General features: G+C 58.1%; 1 protein-coding gene across 1 annotated transcript; it reads left to right on the top strand.

Moving 5' to 3' along the window:
- Window positions 1–376: 376 nt before the first annotated feature.
- Window positions 377–16,214, top strand: BPIFB3 (BPI fold containing family B member 3). Its single transcript, XM_045528822.1, has 15 exons — window positions 377–494; window positions 1,395–1,551; window positions 3,547–3,651; window positions 4,078–4,218; window positions 5,437–5,500; window positions 6,953–7,013; window positions 7,755–7,846; window positions 7,980–8,165; window positions 9,807–9,854; window positions 11,659–11,829; window positions 12,607–12,674; window positions 13,927–13,969; window positions 14,731–14,794; window positions 15,319–15,395; window positions 16,185–16,214. The coding sequence occupies exons 1-15, from the start codon at window positions 383–385 to the stop codon at window positions 16,212–16,214; spliced, it is 1,419 nt and encodes a 472-aa protein (XP_045384778.1). The 5' UTR covers window positions 377–382.
- Window positions 16,215–19,369: the final 3,155 nt, after the last annotated feature.

The following is a 19,369-nucleotide window of genomic DNA, read 5'->3' as shown; positions in this document are numbered from 1 at the left end:
GACACCTGACCAGCCTCACCCGGCCGCCGAGGACTGACTTTTAAATCAGATGGGCTCAGGCTCAAACTCCGGTCCTGTCACTGATTAGCTCTGTGGCGTTGGTCGAGTCCCCTCCCCTCTCTCAGCCTCAGCTTTCCCATCTGTGAAATGGAATCCGATGAGGGAGCGGCTTGGGCAGGGCCTTGGAGGCTGAGTGCGTTGGAAGCTGAGGGCACTGCGGCCTTGGGGAGGAGAGGGCTTTCCTGGGAGTGAAGCTGGACTCGGGCTGTGCCAGGTGGGCGGGAGGGAGGTGCCCGGGCTGATGGGATCAGGGAGGGGAAGGCTGAGCACGAGGAGTGTCTCAGAGGTCCTGCTTCCGCCCCTTCCAGCTGTGCAGCCAACGATGCTGGGCGTGTGGTCCCTGCTTCTGCTCTGGGGCCTGGCGACACCGTGCCAGGGGCTGCTGGAGACTGTGGGCACGCTCGCTCGGATCGACAAGGATGAACTTGGCAAAGGTGAGCCCGAGGTGGGCAGTCCGTGCTGGGTCCGCTGCAATGTCAGTGACCCCATCCACATGCTTAGAGAATCTGCTTTAAGAACAGATGGGAAAAGTTTGCGATTCTCAGCTGCTTAGAGACGATATTGCCCTGGGACACTGGGAGGGGCGGGGTGCTCAGGAGGTTAAAGGTTTGTTTGCAGGCTGAGAGCTGGACGGGGGTGACGTGGGCTGAGGCTGTGTGGGGGCTGTGTGTGGCTCAGGGATAGGGACGGGTGGGCTTGAGGAGGTCCAGGGCAAGGTGCAGGCTGGTGCTACAGGGCCCAGTGGCCCTTGGTGACAGTCTCAGGGATGGAGTAGGGCAGCTGTGAATGGGAAATGCGTCAGGGAGGCCACTCTGGCCTGCCCCCACCCCCACAGGGTGGCTCCTTCCATCCTGCCCTTCCCACAGTCGCACAGAGTCAGACCAGGGGTGTCCCAGGAGGGCAGGGGTCACCTCCTGCAGCTTGATCAAGCCTCTGGTGGCTATGAGCTGCCCCTCCTTTGCTCTCTTGGTGCTGCAGGGCAGCCCAGGATTGGGAGCCCAAGTTGTAATACTATTGGCCCTAAGCCCAATTAGCTGTGTGACTCTGGGCAAGTCTCCGCCCCTCTCTGGGCCTCAGTTTCCCCAGCTGTAAAACAAAGGGATTGTCTTGGGATCCACTCACTCATACCACAGATGCTTACTGAGTACCTCCCCCGTGCCCAGCGGTGAGGGTAAGAGGCTGTCATGGCTCGGTGGCTTCCACCATTTCAGTGTAGCCTCTGGGTCAATTCCATCGAAAGAGAGGTCAACTCAAGCTCAGAGGAACAGGGCAGCTGCCGTGGTCCTGGGGTGAGGTAGGGGTTTCTTACCTTGCTGTCTCTTCTCTCCCTGCAGCCATCCAGAACTCGCTGGTTGGGGGCCCCATTCTGCAGAACGTGCTGGGGACGGTCACATCTGTGAACCAGGGCCTCCTGGGCTTTGGAGGGCTGCTTGGAGGAGGTGGCCTGCTGGGCCATGGAGGGGTTTTTGGTGTCGTCAAGGAGCTCTCTGGGTGAGTCCATCTGGAGGCCTTTTGAGCACTGCCTGCTTCGTGCCCTACAGGAGAGCTTGTTTTGTCTTTCCTCCAGGGAATGGAGGAAAGCTTGACGCTTTTTAATTTGTTGGCTGCCAGTGAGGGTGGTGATCCAGGTCTGAAAACAGTGACTCCACTACACGCCTGGCAGAGTGAGAATGGCAGCATGCCACTGGGATCCAGGGTTCCAGCTCTGGGGCCAATTCTAGTTGCTCGCGGCGTGACTTGGGGCAGGTTACTCAGTCTCTCTGTGCTGATCCAGGTACCTGCATGGCTCCGTCCCTGCCCACCCCCCTCAGGAGTCTGCTCAAGAGAGCCCGGCCCTGACTAGCCCTGTCTGAGCCCCGCCCCCGCCTTCAAGTTCTCTGGGCGACATATCACTCCCCTGCACACCACAAATGTTACGGGTTGCTTTTTGTCTCCCTCCGCCTGATTATAATCCCAGGAGGTGTAGAGTTTTATCTGCCGTGTTCCCAGTATCATAAATGGGCTTGACACATAATGGATGCTCAAAGTGTATTTCTGATTGCACAAATGAATGAAATCACATAATAGCTAACATGTGTCACTTACCAGCCACCCACCCGGGGTTTCTGTGTCTGGCACTGTGCTATGCCCTGTGGATGGGTTATCTCACTCTCTTACCAACCGCAAGGAACAGGTGAGGAGATTGAGGCCCCAGGCAGCGAAGGGCAAATGTGTCTGCATGTTTAATCACAGGCCAGGGGACTCCTGTCCACGGCTGGTGGTGAATCAGGGCAAGGTCAGAGGACAGGCCCCAGAGAAGGCTGAGACCCAGGGTATGGGGAAGGGTCACTGGACGGGAGGAAATGGGGTGCCAGGAGCAGAAGAGGGGGCAACGGCTGTCCACACATCTGGAAAGGGGGCTGGTGAGTGTTGATGCTGCTCTGCTCGAGGCCCACTGTGTGTCACTCTGTGGTAGGTACTGCCAATAGCCCTATTTTACAGATGGGGAAACTGAGGCACAGGATAGCATTGTGACTCACCTAAGGTTATATAATTAGTCAGTGGCAGAGCTGGGGCTTGAACCATCTGGCTCCTAGAGGCTGCACTGTGAGCAGCTGCTCATGGGGCTGTTGCCAGGACAGTGGGTTCACGTGTGTTGAGCAGCTAAAATAGAGCCTGGCACACAGTGAGTGCTGGGTAAATACCATTATTGCTGTTATTACATCCAGTCTCCCTCCCGCTGTGCAATCCCCCCTCTGGGTGAGACTGGGCTCTCAGACATGAACCTGACAGTGTCCCTGCCTCAAAAAGCCCCCAGTATGTGGAGGAGCCTCACAGCAACGATCCCGTGAGCTCAGGGCAGTGACGGGGGCAGCCCAGGCAGGGTGGGGAGCTGCTCAGAGGGCATCTGCCTGGGGCAGAAAACCAGGAAGGAAGGCTTCCTGGAGGAGGCAGACGCTAGCTGAAATCAGGGGAGCTGGGAGGAGTCAGCTTGCTGAAGGGGGATGCAGAGTGGAAGGAAGGTCATGGGAAGGGTGTTCTAGACAGAGGGAACAGCCCGCGCAGAAACCCAGAGGACAGAGAAAGTAATGAAATTCTAGGAGCCAGGTTTGAGAACCCACTTGGGTTGTGTTTGTGTGAGTCTGGGGGAGTTCAGGTGGAGGGCAATGTCAAGGTCAGAAACCAAATCAAGGCTGAGGTCGTGGGGATAGGCTGGAGAAAAAAAATTAATTCATGGAGGCTCCACTTATGATGAGAATATTTATTGAGTACATAGTGTATCAGATTCTGCACCTACATTACCTCACTTGTCTTTCCGACATTCCCCTGAGGTGGGCACTCGTATCACCCCCCTTTACAGATGAGGAAACTGAGGCCCACAGAAATGAAGTAACTGGCCCAAGGGCTCAGAGGTTCTGTGGGTTGGAGGTGGGATCTGGTCTGGGATGGTCAGGGCACCAGGGGGTGTCTGGGAGTGAGCAGTCGGCCCTGGGACTCCCATCCCAGGCTGAAGATTGAGGAACTCACGCTGCCAAAGGTGTCGCTGAAGCTGCTGCCAGGGTTCGGGGTGCAGCTGAGCCTGCACACCAAGGTGGGCCTGCATGGCTCTGGGTGAGTGTGCCCCGGGACCTCTACCCTACTGCTTCCCACCCCACTCCACCGCCCCACTGGGGACCCCTGCTCTGTTGTCCCCGCACCCTATTTCCTCCCACCCTACTTCCTCCCCAAGGGACTCCCCATCCTCTTGCTTGCCCCCTGGATCCCACCCCAGTACCTCTTCCAGGGGACACCCCCACTCCATTGACCCCCAGGGACTTCCATCTCACTCCCTCCAGACCCCTACCCCACTGTCCTGGGCTCCCCGGAGGGGTGGGGGAAGAGGGCGCAGGCAGGGACCTGCAAAATGAGGCAGGGAGGCGCGGGTGGGAAGAGGGGCGTGGCCTAGGCTCCTTGCAGAGGGCTCCTCATCCGGCCGGGGTGGGCGTGGCCGGGGCGGGGCCTGGCAGCCTGGCCACGCCCCAGCGCCGCGTCTCGCAGCCCCCTGGGGGGCTTCCTGCAGCTGGCTGCGGAGGTGAACGTGTCGTCGCGGGTGGCGCTGGGCATGAGCCCGCGGGGCACGCCCACCCTCATCCTCAAGCGCTGCAGCACGCTGCTGGGCCACATCAGCCTGCTCTCGGGGTGAGTCCACCTGGGCGTCTGGGGGTCTCCCCGGAGCGGCCGGCGGGGCGTCCTGAACGGGGTCCAGAACTGGGCCCCAGATAGAGCGGTCCGGGTTCATCTGGGGTCCCTCCATCTGTGGGGTCTCAGTCCCTGCTCTCAGCACACCAGAGACCCTGCCCTGCCTCAACTTGGTGTGTGACCCCAGGGGAACCCCCTCCCGAGTCTGGGCCTCAGTGTCCCCACCTGCATAAGGAGGGCTGAATTTGATGATCTGGAAGGCACTTTTACATCGACTCTTCCTTGGGGCTGTTCAGGACATGGTGGCTCTCCCTACACTTGTGTTGAATTGTCACTTCCATGGGACAGTGGAGGCCCAGAGAGAACACACAGATCAGGCAGGGACGGGACTGGGCTGGCCTCTGACTAGGTCCAAGGCTCCTCCCAGCACTCTGCACCCAGCCGCAGCCGCACCTGCTTCACTCCTGTGTCTCCCGGGTCAGGTCTCCATCCCAGCCCCAGCCCCAGCCCTCCTCCCGTCTTTGCTGGAAGGCTCTGAGCAGGGACAGGTCATCGGACAGCCCTGTGTTGGCTCCCGGGCATAGGGTGAATGGGGCTGCTCCTGTCTCCGGAAGGGCCTCGAGAAGGGGGTGCCAGCAGGGTCTCTGGGCTCCATCCTGCTCCTCTGGCTGGAGGGGGCCTCGGTGGGGGTGGAGCCCAGGACGGTGTTGGTGTCCTGTGGTTGTGGTCCTGGGGTCACCACCCCTTCCCCTGCGTCCCTGTGGTCTCCAAACAGTCCTGAGCCCATCTACACGCACTTCTCATGCTCAGGCCACCCTCATTCATTCATTCAACAAATATTTATTGACACCCCACCGACCCCCAGCCAGGTGCTGTTCTAGGCCCAAATATCACTTGTCTACAAATGTTAGGGGAGACAAAGGGGACAGACACCTATCAAGCACAGATTGTATACCAGACGCGCACACACTCCCCTGTAATCTGGGCAGCAGCAACTCTATGGCGGGCATTGTGCAGATGGGGAGACTGGAGCCGTCCCCTGGGTGTCATGGCGGGCGAGGTGGACCCAAGATTCAGCTCAGGTCTCCAAAGCCCCAGCCACCCCCATCAGGAGAAGGGACAGGAGAAAGCCAGAGCCCCACTGCCCACCTGCCCCGCCATCTGGGTGGAGCCGCCCCCACGTGGCAGCTGCACCCTCATGCGTCTCACTCTGCCCAGGCTGCTGCCCGCGCCACTCTTTGGGGTCGTGGAAGAGACGCTCTTCAAGGTGCTGCCGGGACTGGTGAGTGTGGGGGCAGAGGGCCAGCGTGCCCTCCCCCGGGGCTGTGGCCCTCCCCACTGGTTTTGGGTAGAGCCGGGCGCCAGGCAGGATTAGGCTGTACTTCCCTCCCACGCCCTCCAGGTAATCCGGTCCTGGCCTGCTCCTGTGTCCCCAAGGTGCCACCTGCCAGTCTGTGGGTGGGCTGGCACCATCCTCCCAGACCTCGGAGCCTTGAGTCCCCTGCTCTCACACCTGAGTCTTTCTCACCCTGTGCTCTATTTTTGCCACCTGTATTATTAATGACTTCACGTTCTTCTTTAAATTAGCTTGAAACTAAAATTAGGTTACTTAATGATTTTAAAGTGAGCCCTGTGCTCTTGAGGAAGCCCATTTGGAAGAAGCTCTGCAGGCGGAGGGGCCCCCAGGCAGGGCCATCCCAGGCGATTTCAACCACAGCGTGGGTGCCTTTGAGTCACAGCCCCTGACTTGGATCTCTGGGGCAATGGGCTGGAAGCTGGGTTTTGTGCGACACAAAGAGGTTTTTAAAATAAGAGTTCATTGCCAACATTTAGAGACTGAAGATTTCTCTTAAAAATCCAAATTTCTGGCTTCTCTTGTGCAACCAGCCACCCTGGCAGCCTGGCACCTCCCTCCTGCAGGTGGCAAGCAGCTAGTGCCAAGGGGGGCCACCCCCACCGCCACCACAGCCCCTCTGGTCCCCTCTTCCCGTTTCTGTGACTTGCCAGACTCCAGGAGCCCTGGAGTTTGGGGCTGCAAGTTCAAAGGCCACAGCGCTCTCTTGCCTCTCTGCAAGCGGCTGTGACTTTGGCGGGTCACCTTTCTTCTCTGGCCCCAGCTGCAGAGCGAGGGCTGGATTGGGAACCAGGCCGTCTCTGAGGCTCCCGTGTCAATGGGCGATGGAGCTTGGGTTCTGTGACTCCCAGACTCGGGACTCTGGAAGCCAAACCACTTGCTCCCTGTCCTCACAGCACAGGGTTTGCTGTAAGCACAAGGTGGTGTGCGCCGTGGACACCCGGCTCCAAGCCTGACTCTCCGGGTGGAGGAGAGGAGGCGCCCCCCGTGGGTCTTGATTCTAGGGCTCCCAGTTCCCACCTGGGATGGGGCGGCTGTGACCTGGGAGGGAACTGCAGCCATCTTTGCCTGCTTAGGGGGAAGGCCTTGTCCACACGCCACAACTGGCCTCTGAAATGTGCCCCCCCCCGTTCTCCCAGTAACCTTTGGGGTCTCCTAATGGGGTTCATGTAGCCAAGGGAAGCAGGCTTGGGGCCCCCTGAGCCCTCCAACACCTCCAGCTCCAGCCCTTCCCCTGCCTCCCACCAATGTGTCCCCATCTGTCTCTGCATTCTGCCTGGTCTCGGTCCCCAGCACCACACAGCAAAGCATACAAAGAAAATGCTGCATGTCCTGCAGCAAGCTCGTGTTTTCCTATAACATCTGTCTCCCCCCACACAGCTGTGCCCCGTGGTGGATAGTGTGCTGGGTGTGGTGAACGAGCTCCTAGGGGCCGTGCTGAGTAAGTTGGGGCCATACCCCCCTCTCCTACACCTCCCCTATTGCCCCAATGGGGCGGGGGCACCAAGGGAAGCAGGAAGGGGCAGAATCCTGGGACCTTGCACTTCCTCCTCTCGGGGACAGGCTGCCGCTTTGAGGGGACCCAGTGGAGGAGCCCGGGCTGAGGGCAGTTCAACAGGGCGTGGGGACCCAGAGCCGTCAGTTCTCCAAACGTTGGGTGCTGCAGGCCAACACGGAGCACCTGTGTGCACCTGGCACTGAGAGAAAGGGGAGGAAGATAGTGTCATTATCTGGTCCAGAGCTTAAGTAAGGAAGCCAGGACCCCACAGCCACAGCAGACCCCAGTCTCTCTGTGTCTGACGGAGACACAGGTGCCTTTTCTACCCATAAAAGGGCTTTGGGAAAGTATAAAAAGGCATAACCGGGAACAGGATAGAAAACTTGGGGCAGAGGTGTCCACATGTGGCGTTACATCAGAGAGGCGGGCAGCAGGGTGTTAGTGGCATCAGCTCTGGAAAGCAGGTATGCTGGCTTTGCGCTCTGTGACGGTGTGGCCTTGGGCCTGCGACTTCCCCTGCCTGAGCCGCAGTTTCCCTACCTGTAAGACGGAGGTGGCGGAGTGCCCGAGTGGACGCTCAGCAGGGCAGCAGGCACTCAGCAGGCACTCCGAACGTGGGAGCGGGGCTATCGCTGCTGGAGCCTGGGCTCACGGGGTCTTTCTCTCCCGTCCCTTCCCACGCAGGCCTGGTGCCCCTTGGGGCTCTCGGGTCCGTGGAATTCTCCCTGGCCACCCTGCCTCTCGTCTCCAACCAGTACATAGAGCTGGACATCAACGTGAGTGCCCGTGAGGCCCCATTGCTGCTGGCGGTGGCAGGGGGCATTGAGAAGGACGGACGGGGCATGCGGGGTCGAGGGGGTTGGGTGAGCAGCCGCAAACCCTCCTCTGCCCTGTTTCCTGCCCCTGCAGCCCATCGTGAAGAGCGTAGGTGGCGACATCATTGACTTCCCCAAACACCCCGTCCCAGTCAAAGTGCCCCCCAAGGAGGACCACACATCCCAGGTGACAGTGCCACTGTATCTCTTCAACACCGTGTTTGGGCTCCTGCAGGCCAATGGCGCCCTCAACATCAACATCACCCCTGAGCTGGTGAGTGTGGCACCTGGGGGAGCTGGGGTGGGGGCTCCCTGTCCCGCTGTGCCTTGGCAGAGCTGGTGCTGACCGAGCCACATCACCACCGATCAGCCTTGCTGAGCCTGCTTCTCTATTATTATAATAGAGGAGTTACACTGCTGGGGCCCACTCCTGTACTTGGGGAGACATTGCTAGTGGATGATGGCCCTCTACTTGGTTAATCCTGAATAAGACCTCTGAATCCTCAACTCAGCACTCCAGGAACTCACTTTCAATTGGTCAGAACTAGCATATGAAATGTAGCCCACTTTCCATCCCTGCACCAGATGAACTCTTCTAGAGTCGAAGACCAATTTTATACTAAAGTGTGAATGGCTAACATTCTACCACTTTCTCAAGAGCATATTTGAGTTGAAGAAAAAAAACTAGGGTTGGCCTGTACCAAAGGTCACTTGGACATTTATTGTGAAACCTCTGGGACCTCCCTGCTACCATTCTGGCCCCTGTCACAACCTGGTGGGTCTGGAAGGCCCAGCCCCCAGAAGCCCCAGCAAGAGGCATTTTCTTGATCTCAGCCCTCTCCAGAGACAGTGAGCTCTGAGCTACCTGGACTCCCCACCTGTAGCTCAGGCCCAAGGGAGCAGAGGTTGGTCACTCACCTCTTGCAAGTGGGGATCAGAGCATGCTCTGAAGGCCTCTGGGAGGTTGGAACAGGGCCCTGAGGCAGGAAGCAGGTGTCTTCTAGCCGGGCGGTGGGGGCGGTCATGGCCGGACAGAGACTCCAAGTGTAAGAACTTGGCTGTCTGGGCGGCCTGTGGACATGGGCGTGTGTATCTCAAAGCCCACAGCTCGGTGCTGTCTGCCCCCGTGGGTGTGCTTTGGGGGAGTGTCTGGGAACCCTTCTGCCCCGGAGATAGTGTGTCTGCGTGTGTATCCTGTGTGCACACGCCTGTTCTGAGAAGTGGGTGCATGTAGTTCAGGGGGGTCTCAAACATCAGCGCTCCGGGAGGTTGGGCTATCGTTGATTAGTGGCCTGGTCAGATGGTAGCGAACTGGGGACCCTGTGCCCCATTTCTCAGGCGGCTGCCACTCAGCTACCCCAAGAGGAGAGGGTACAGGCCCAGTGTGACCAGATTTTCCAACTTTTTAGCCAGAAACCAGAAAATGTATATAAAGCCTTCTGATATATAAATACTAGAAAGAAATTCATAGTTTTTGAAAATACTGTTTGGGTAAAAGACAAAAATGTCTGGGGTCAGATTCCGAGGGCCTCCAGATTGGGAGCTCTGGCAGAGCGATTAAAAGGTGCTGAGATTAGGCTTCCCAGGTTCAAATCCTGGTGCCACCATTTACCAGTCGTATGATGCTGGGGAAGAGCTTCAGCATCTCCGTCTGTAAAATGGGACAGTCGTAACACGTATCTTTGAGCTATTGTAAAGGTGAAATGAGTGAATGCACACAAAGCCCTTAGCATATGCCTGGCATGTAGTAAGTGCTCAGTAATCGCTGGCTGATAGGACAAACTTGGGTGTTTGTAGTGATGTGTGTATGTAATTGGCAGGGGCGGGGCAGGGGTGGACAACACTGTTCTGTGTGTGCCAAGGGATTCCTGTCCTGTGTCTGTGTTCACTAACACCCTCTCCCATTTGGTCTTGGGTCCAGGTTCCTGTCCCACTGACAACTACAGAACTGGCTGCTTTGGTTCCTGAGGTGAGTGACCCTCTCATGGGCTTTGATCACTGTAGCTCTCTCCCAAAGAGCCTGAATAGACTCCAGAATCTTACTCAAATCAGCTTTCCAGGCAACTGCAACTGAATGTTGAATCCAAATTCACACTAAAATGTGAATGACTAATGCCTTATTCTTTCCTGATAGCAGATTTTGCCTAGAGAGGAAAGGACCAAGGTTTGTCTGCTCCAGAAGTCAACTGGGCATTTGCCCTATGGCCATTGCTTCTCTGGCAGGCAGGCAGGCAGAGGACAGGAGATTCTTTCCAGACTACTGAGCCTCCTCCCTCCCTCATCTGCCTTACTGCATCATAGTTTTCTCTGTCCCCAGAGAGAAGGCTCAGGGCACTGGTCTTGGAGAGGGAAAAAGAGGGAGAAGAGTCGGGGAGGTTTGACTAGTGGGCATTAGTACATGACTTCAGGGGCTGGCCTCGACTTTTCCATTCATTCAATTGGGTCTGGACCAGCCAATTTCCAGGTGTGAGACCATGAATTCATACTAAAGTTGAAATGACTGCTACAAGCTCCTTATGTAACAACAGATTCTGGTAGAGGTTGGAGAGAAGCCCAGAGAGACTGGGCTCTTACCAGAGAGCATAGAGGGGGCAGCTGAGTTTTGGGGTGCAGAGGATAAATTCTGCAAGTCCTTGAAGGAGGTGATTCAAAGAAGCCTTGGTGAACAAGGTGGCTAAAGGGTACTGGAGTCCCAGGGCAGGAACAAGATTGGGGTTAGACATTCAGAAGAACCTCCTGAGGGCAGGAGTTGTAAGATGGTGGGGAGGGACGTGGGGCAGGCAGAGGTGGCCAGGGCAGGGATCCCTGGCTGAGCAAGCCAGGCCTGTCCCTCCAGGGCAGGGGGGCTGGGCTTGTCTCTGGAGGCCGAAGCCTTTGATCTCCACTTGCTGGCCTGGCAGCTCAGCCCCCGCCCCCGGCCTGAGCCTGCTTCTGTCCCTTCAGGTGCTGTGAGCACATGCGGGTGGAATCCGTGACTCCCGTCCCCGTGATCCTGCAACTCGGGGAGTCTGGCTGGGGTAATTGGTCCCCAAATCCCAGCATTCAGGTGTCCGGAGGGCCACACTTCCATGTTCTAAGTTCATGTGATTCCATGGTCCCCATCACCTCTTTAATTCCGTGGTATTGTGATTATGAGACTCAGAATTTCTGGATTCCTTCAGGAGTCAACTAATATCATTGAGCACCAACTGTGTACCAGGACCCGTTCTGGAACAGGGACATACCTGTACCTGGGGCCACACAAAGGGCAAATGGTGGAAACAGACAGAAGCCTCTGTACACAAGGGGCAGCCACTCTGCTGGGGTGACAAACAATGCAAATAAACAAGAAGATGAACAGTGTCAGAGGGACACTGGTTCCCTGGGGAAGACATTTCCAGGCAGAAGGAACAGCAAGTTCAAAGGCCCTGAGGCAGGTGGGAGGGGCAGCCGAGTGGCCAGTGAGTCTGAAGAGGGGAGAATGTGAGCAGCAGCAGGGGCGAGGAGGGGTGGAGAAGAGGGCAGGGATGGTCACATGGGGCCTCTGGGCCCCGGCGAGGGTCCTGGCTCTGCATGAGACAGGGAGTCCGACTGGCGGTTCCGTGGGTTGGTGTCTCCCTATCTGAGCGTCAGCCTCGTGGGGGCGCAGACAGGCCTGTCTGGTTCACGCTGTAACCTCGGTGCCCAGCATGGTGCTGGTGCCCGGCACCTGCTTGGTGAGTGCTGACCAGCTGACTCTAATGCTGGGGCATCTAAGCTGCCCTCGTGGCCCTGCCCTGCCCCTGTTTCTCCAGGCGCTGGGGAAGCTGCCCCCGGGCCGGCACCTCCAGCTCTCGCTGCGGGTGAAGGAGGCGCCGACCGTCACGCTCCAGAACAAGAAGGCCTCGGTCTCCGTCCCGGTCGACATCCACGTGCTGCCCTATGTCCCTCAAGGGACCCCCGAAGCCCTCTTCAAGCTGAATGGGGTGAGTGGCCAGGTGGGGAGGGTGGCACGCGGACTGGGGCTGCCCCCTCCAGGCCTCGGGGTGCCTTCCCCCCAGTTTCAGGGTGGGAGGCCCCACGTGGCGAGCACAGGAAGCTCCCTCCCCCGTGATCTGGGCTGAGCCCCGAGCGCCCACCTCGGCTCCTGCCCGGCCCCTCCTCGCACGTCTGCCCTCTGCTGCCTCCGGACCTCGGGCACCGCCCTGCATCTCCCCCAGCCCCCGACTCTGCACACACCTACCTCTGGGCCTAGGCAGGTCCCTCCCCTGCTCGCTCCCTGCCCCGGCTGCCCCTGGCCAAGCACCTGAGCCTGACACGCAGCGCCTCTGCCCCGCCCTCTGCCCGGCCGGTCCTTGCGCCCTAAGCCTCAGTTACCCAGGCCTGGCAGGTCCTACCTCCCTGCCCCTGTTCGTGCAGGGTCTGCCATCTGCAGCACCGTCCCCCTCCTTGTCACCTCACTGGGGAAGCCATGCCTGCCGCACTGCAGGCTGCACTGAGGGCCGCTCCAAGCTCCTGCGGCCCCACAGCGTCCTCTCATACAATGCCAGTGGCCCCAAACTTGAACGCTCTGGTTCTGGAACACCAGAACCTTCCAGTTTCCTCCCCGAGCCCAGCACAGCCCGTGGCACACAGTAGGGCCCCAGCAAGGGTTGGTGGAGGGAACACAGAGCAGGAATCCACCTGCCAGCCGAGGCAGACAGACCCGTCCTCCGGCTCCCTCTGCTGACTGGGGGGTAACCTCTGCTTGCTTTGCCCTGCAGGTTGTGACCCTAAGCGCCCAGCTGGCTCCCTCGGCCACCAAGCTGCACATCTCCCTGTCCCTGGAACGGTAGGTAATTCGGGATCCTGGGGACAGGATCCGATTCCCATCTTTAGAGGCCACCTCCCACTTACTGAGCATCAACCAGGTTCTGGATGTTTTTCCAGCATCTTCGCTGCCTTCAGGACCTGCCAGGGAGGGGACAGTGTTGGCCCATTTTACCGGCACCGGGGCTCAGAGGAGCGGGCTGCAGAATGGGCTTCCTCCACTGCAGCCCCGTCTGCTCAAAACCTGGCTCTGGGACATAAACCTGCTGCCGGGCTGTGGAGCAGCCTCCGTGATCACTCCTGTGCTGCCGGCCCCAGAGGCCACCGCAGAGACAGCTGTCCTTGAGCGTTGCACATGCTTTGTTACTCGCGCAGACTTGTCACTTCTCTGGTCTACCGCCCTCACCCCTGTGGGGACTTGGCATCATGATAGTCTTAATGACCAACGGGATGGTGTTGATGACAGCCCTTCCCTATGCGCGCCCGGCACTCTACAGTGTGCAAAGCACTCCACGGGCCCGGCTCACCCGGCGGCTGGCCCCGGAAGCGGGTCTGCACTCTGGGCCTCCACACTCCAGGCCGGTGCTCTCAGTGCAGGGGACCTGGGACTGTCCGTCCCTCCCCTGGTGGCAGGGGCTTTCCCAGGGGTCCCTGCGATCTGTCTGTCCTGAGCCACAGGCACCTAGTGCTCCCCTGACTCCGTGTCCAGCATCCCCTCGGCTCCTCAGGCTACTGCTGTCACCGCACGGTCCCACTGCTGGCCCCTCGCTGACCTTGGCAGAGGGCCTCGCCCACCGTTCAGTGCGTCCCCAGTCCACGCCTCAGCCCTTTGGGAGAGAGAGACGCACACCCAGGCTCTAGCCCTGAACCTCTGGGCCAGCTGTGATCCCTCAGTGGGTTGCTGCCTTTAATGAGTGCCTGCTGTATACAGGGCACCCTGTCCAGTGCTCAGTCGGGGGGAGGGTCATTCCTCCAAGGGTTCAGCCACCTACCCAGGGTCAGATAGCTGGGAGTCAGACCCAGGCTCCAAGGAGTCAGAGGTGGTGGTCACGATGTTTCAGAAGGGAGGTTAGGTGCCTCCAGGTCCATTTTACAGGCAGGAAAACCGAGCCCCTGAGTCATGGCTGGATAGAGGCAGAGCTGGGCCTGTAACCCTGTTTCCTGATCCTGGAGATCCATGGCTGGGACAGGCCGGGGTGGGGTGTGTGGGGCAGGGCCGCTCTCAGCTGAGAGTGGGGCTGGGGGTCCCCCAACTTCTCTCCTCTCTCCGCCAGGCTCAGTGTCAAGCTGGCCTCCTCCTATTCCCGTGCCTTTGACGTAAGTTCCCGGGCAGGTGAGAAGCGTGGTGGCGGTGAGGGGCTTCAGGTGTGGGGTGGAAAGTGGTGGCCGTGAGTCGTGGGCCATGTGGCTGAGCTGGCCTCAGTCTGGGCCCTGCCCCCAGCAGCCAACATCCAGAGTGGGCAAACGTCAGGGCGCATGTGTGCACGTGAGAGACAGTCACCTCAGGAAAGTGACTGTCATCATCTTCCACGTCCTGGACCCTCACAAAGTTGCGAGCATCTAGAACCTCACAAGGGTCGAAACTTCTGGAACTCCACACGAGGAATAAGGTCCCAGAACACAGAAAGTTCTGTTTCAGAGCCCATGGGGCCTGAGGTTCCTGCTTCTTACAGAGTTCTGAGGTTCTGGGATCTCATGATGGGCTTAGGTTCTAGAACATTCTAAGGGCCCCTAACCTGATAGGAATCTAAGGTCAGACCTCACAGAGTTCTTCTGGAGCTGGGCACATTTCCTTCCCTCTTCCTCAGCCACTGCCCCCTCCAGGCCCCACAGGCTTTTCTTCTAGGAAGGCACCTCTTCCAAGCTCATGGGGCAAGGGGAAAGCCGGCCTAAATCACAGAGTCCCTTTCAGGGCCCCTGGTGGACAGTCCACCCCCGTGGGCCCTGTGCTCACCGAGAGCTGTGTCCACAGGCCTGGGGGAGGCCGGGGCAGCCAGGCCTCCGGATTTCCCTCCCTGGGAAGGGGCGCTGCTGCCTGCAGGGCCGCAGCTCTGAGCATCCGGTGTGCTCTGTTGCAGGCGTCCCGTTTAGAAGAATGGCTCAGTGATGCGGTGCGGACAGTATACGTGCCGAAGCTCAACGGTATGGTGGCTTCTGCTATCCTCTTGGACACACGAAGTGTCTGAATTTGGGATTGTCTGTTGCCTCTCTCCATTGTTCTGATGGTGACACTGAGGCCAGAGAGGAGTTGATCCCCATTTGTAAGATGCAGAAACTGAGGCATCAATGTTTCCATTCAAACAACGTAGATTAGCACCTACGTCATGCCTGGCACAGAGTCCCAAGAGCTAATCTGACCTGGATCCTGCCTTAATCTCCCACAATCCGGTGCAAAATAGTCGTATAAATAAATTATTAGAATATAGATGACCCAGAGTATACAAGGGATTGACAGAACCTCTAGGAGTCTTTGCTGAGGGGAGTCGCTGACAAAATACAGAAAAGGGACATATTTGTTTGGGTGTAAGAGGCTGAGTAGGAGTTTGCCTATAGGAAGCTGAGTCCCTAAGAAGAGAAATGGCTGGCTCAGGGAAAGTGGTGGAACAGGGTCAGCAGGGTCCAAGACCCCCCACATATCTTTGCTTTCAACTCTTCCCTCTTCACAGTGGCCTTGGATATTGGAATTCCCCTGCCCAAGATTCTCAATGTCAATTTTGCCAATTCAGATCTGGAGATCATAGAGGTGAGTTTCCCATGCTGATGTGGCCCAGATGGGCCTTAAGCATGTCTCTGGAGAGCCCTGCTTGGAACTCATGAGAGGGATGCTCTGCCTCATCCTCTGGCCTGTCCCTGCACCATTTTCTAAGTTGCTCAGAGGATTACAAATTGGCAAATACCTGACAAGTGTGCTACCACTCCTTCATGACTTGCCCATGGCAGACATTGTCAATCAATCACAGAGTTCTTTCCTCTCGGATTCAGACACACATCTGGGCTGTAGAATGGAACCTCAGATTCACTCACAGAGTCGCAGTTCCCCTGGTCCAGGGGTAGCAAATACATGAGCCGTCTCTCCCTTATCCCGTGCCTGTGGCAGACATGACTAATAGATCATGACACTTTTTCTTGCTGAATATTGGCACGGCCTCACGATCAAACCAGCACAACTTGGGGTCTTGAAACAGCTCTGAGCAATGGGCAGAGCAAAGAGTTCTGTACCCATTTCTCAGATGAGGACCCAGGCTGAGGGAGGTCAAATTTCTGGCCCAAGGTCACACAATAAGTTAGTGGCAGAAGTAGCACTTGAACTTGAGTCTCTTAAGTCCTAAAGTCAGAACCTTTGTCCCACCCTGGATGTCATTTACCCATCATTCATCCATTGTTCATTCATTCATTTCATGAGTGCCTGCTGTGTCCTAGGTACAGTGCTAACCCCAGGGCAGGGGGACACAGATGGCTGTGAGACGGGGGTGTGACAGGGCTGTGGGGCACAGGGCGCAGAGGCCTGAGCGAGAGCTGTCGTTTCTTACAGAACGCCGTTGTGCTGACCGTGGTATCCTGAGGCTGAGGTGGCTGCCATCCCCCCTGTTGACTACCAGAGTGCATCGGCCCACTCTGCCTCAGTTTCTCTCCCCGCCTCTAGCCTGCGTTGGTGACAGTATAAGCACACCCTGTCCACCCAGGTCCACCTGTGCCCTCCGGCCCTGCAGCTCTGCTCCCATTTGGGGCTGGGAACTGCCGGACTAGCCGTAGAACTGCTTCAGAGAGGGCTCCGGGGCCTGTAGCGAGTCCTGAGTGTTCAATAAACCACTCCTCTGTCTCGGGCCTGGCTGCTGTGTTCCCCCGGCACATAGGGCCCTCCCCAGCTCCAGGCAGGAGCTCCTGGGAGATGAGGGGACTTGGGGCCTTGTCATTGTAGCTTTGAGTCCCCAAGTGACCTTGTTGACTGGGGCAGCCTCTGTGCCCTGTCCTGCCTTCCTCGCCTCCCAGCCTCCAGCTCTCCGTGTCTCTCTCCCCTTCTCTCTCTCTGTTTCTCCAACTGCCTCTGTCTTTCACCTGTCGCTCTGAGTCTGTGTTTCTCTCCGTCTCTGACTTTGGGACACTTACTAGAAGTGACATCGGAGCTGAATTCTGAAGGGTAAATAGGAGATTTCCGGGGAGAGCAGGCGCCGGCGCTCCAGGAAGCAAGGCTGGGTGCGACTCGGCCCTGCCCCGGAGGGCTCCCTGGTGGCTGCACATCAGGCTGGGACACTCCTCAGAAGAAACTGAAGCCGGGACGGGGCCTGGCTGGCCCAAGGCCACACAGGGGCAGAGTTGTGGGGGTCCTGCTCCTGGTCCTGGCTCCTCCCCACTGCTCAAGGTGGGCCTCTGGTGAGAAATGGCCCCACGTTGGCACTCAGAGGTGGCCTGAGAGAAGAGGTGCCAACGAAGTTTTGGTAACTGGCTCCGAGGATTGGGGGCTGGAGACAGGCAAAGGAGAGCTGGGGTCACCTGAAGGTCTGTTCACTCATCCATCCACCCATCCATATTTCCTCCTTCCTCCCTCCCTGCCAGCCACCCTACACTTATTGTCCCTGCCACGTGCCAGGCCCAGCGCTGCGTGACACATTGGGGTTTATCTTTGACTCCTTCCTTCTAGTGTTACTGAGTCCCATAGTGGTTAAGTGTGTGGCTTGAGTTAGTGGCCTGTGCTCAACTCCCATGGTGGCCTCTGGCTGGCCACGTGGCCTCGGGCTCGTGATTCAACCTCTGAGCCTCCTTTTCTCCGTCAGTAACTTGAAGATGTTGTAATAAGGTTATGAGGGTTAAACCAGCACCCAGGAGGGTGACTTGACCATAAGCGGCACCCAGTTCCTGTTAGCTCTTGTTAGTGCGGCGTTCTCCTCCCCCCTCCACGCCTCGTCTCATCCCTCCTCTGCACCCACAGCCCCAGCGCACCCTCCCCGTCCCTCACGAGGAACGGCCCTCCCTCCCTCCCACACTCCTCTCTTCCAGCCCGGCCTTGATCTTGTCTGCCCGTCTTGCTGTCACCGACAGCCCCCCACCCCATGGCTGGATTCTCAGCGCCAGCAGGAAATCATGGGAGCTCCTAGGTTTGGTGTTCAAGGCTGCCTGGCCTCAGCCGATTTCTCCTCGTGGATAGAGGGGGAGCAGAACTGTCTCTGAGCCTCAGGCTCCTCGTCGGTGAAATGGGAATATTATAGTGCTCAGTTGTGGGCGATTTGTGGGTTAAACGAGATAATCCTCGTAAAGTACTGAGGAGCGTGCCTGGCCCAGGGTAAATGAGCAATGATGTGCAGCCAGGCCTTTGCACGGCTGTTCCCTCTTCCCGGAGCGTACCCCGTGCCCCAGGTGTGCCTGGCAACCTCCTCCCGCCCCTCATACTGGGCATGCGCAGGGTCCCGCCTCCCCGTGCTGCAGGCCGGTCCAGAACTGTATTCGCCACAGCGAGCGATCACTGCCCGGTCTCCTCCTCCTGCTCAACCAAGGGCTCCTCAAGGTCAAGGACGGTGTCTGCTTCATCAGGATGAGTCCTGCAGCCGCACAGAGTAAGTGGTGAGAGCAGCTAACCTCTGTTGAGCACTTACTGTTTGCCAGACGCCACGTCAGATGCTTAGTATCCCTCAGTGCTCTTGATTTCCCAGCGCCTGCCATGGGCGGTGTTACCACCTGTTTCACGCGTAGGGAAACGGGCTCGGAGAAGTGGCATCAGACAGCTTCCAAAGGGCAGAAGCAGGGTTTGAGCCAGATCCTTCCGACCCTAACTCCAGAGCCTGGGCTTTCCACTGGCGCTGAAAAGGAACCTTCGCTGCAAGTATCGCAGGCTCGCTAAGTGCCGGGCTCCGCTCCAGTTCAGGTGTTACGTTATCCACTCTTGAACCAGCCCTGCTTTCTAGGAACTGATTTTACTTTCATTACACAGTCGAGGAAACTGAGGCACTGAGAGGCTGAGGGACGTGCCCAAGGCCACACAGCTAGGCAGTGACAAGGTCAGAATTTTTTTTTATTATACCGTATTTTTACTGTAAGGGTCAGGATTTGAACCCAGTGGCCACACCCACCCACTCTGGAGCCCAGGCTCTGAACCTCTGCCCTCAGGGTGGGGGATACAGCAAGACTGACGGGAACCCCCCCCCGAGCCCCCCGGGCAGCCCTCTCGGCCCTATGGGCTGATAGTTCATGAGGGGACAAGGGCTGAGTGGGGGGTTGGTGGTGGGTGTGGGTCTGTTTCCTGATCTCAGCGGCCCTTGTGTGAACCCTTCTGTCCCCCACATGTTCCCCTACGTGGCTGAGTCACCTTCGGGATGTGTCACCTCCTTGGGAATCTGGATGTCCTTCCACCCCTCCCCCGCAGGTCCCTCCAGTCCCAGACAAAGGTGCCCTTTGGACGCTAAGCCCAGGTGATCTCCCCGGCGCCAGGGCTGCGCTAATCCTCTCAGGGTGGCCAGGGGACCGGCCGGCCTCGTGGCCACCAGGGCCTGGCTGGCCTTAGGACTGAGGACAGGCACAGAGCCTCAGGTGACTGATGATAACCACCTTCATGTGTGCAGCGCCCTCTGCAGTTTATAGTGTGCATCGGGGCCCACTCCCGGGCGTGGGGAGAGGCACCATTGCCCTCTGCATTTTATTTCTATTTACAAAGGCGATATATTTGTTTGACAAGCATTTTATCACACTTACTAAGTGCCAGGCAATGGGGACCACAAAGATTTTACA

This window comes from Lemur catta, chromosome 17 (assembly GCF_020740605.2).
Source record: "Lemur catta isolate mLemCat1 chromosome 17, mLemCat1.pri, whole genome shotgun sequence".
In the NCBI taxonomy this organism is placed as follows: Eukaryota; Metazoa; Chordata; class Mammalia; order Primates; family Lemuridae; genus Lemur; species Lemur catta.
This window is presented reverse-complemented; position numbering and strand designations above follow the sequence as displayed.

Bases quoted from the DNA above. Each gene is read 5' to 3' on its own strand.
- BPIFB3 (XM_045528822.1), top strand. From the start codon at position 383: ATGCTGGGCGTGTGGTCCCTGCTTCTGCTCTGGGGCCTGGCGACACCG. The intron at 8,166-9,806 runs GTGGCACCTGGG...TCTTGGGTCCAG, and splicing joins TCACCCCTGAGCTGGTGAGT to GTTCCTGTCCCACTGACAAC. The intron at 13,970-14,730 runs GTAAGTTCCCGG...GCTCTGTTGCAG, and splicing joins CCTATTCCCGTGCCTTTGAC to GCGTCCCGTTTAGAAGAATG.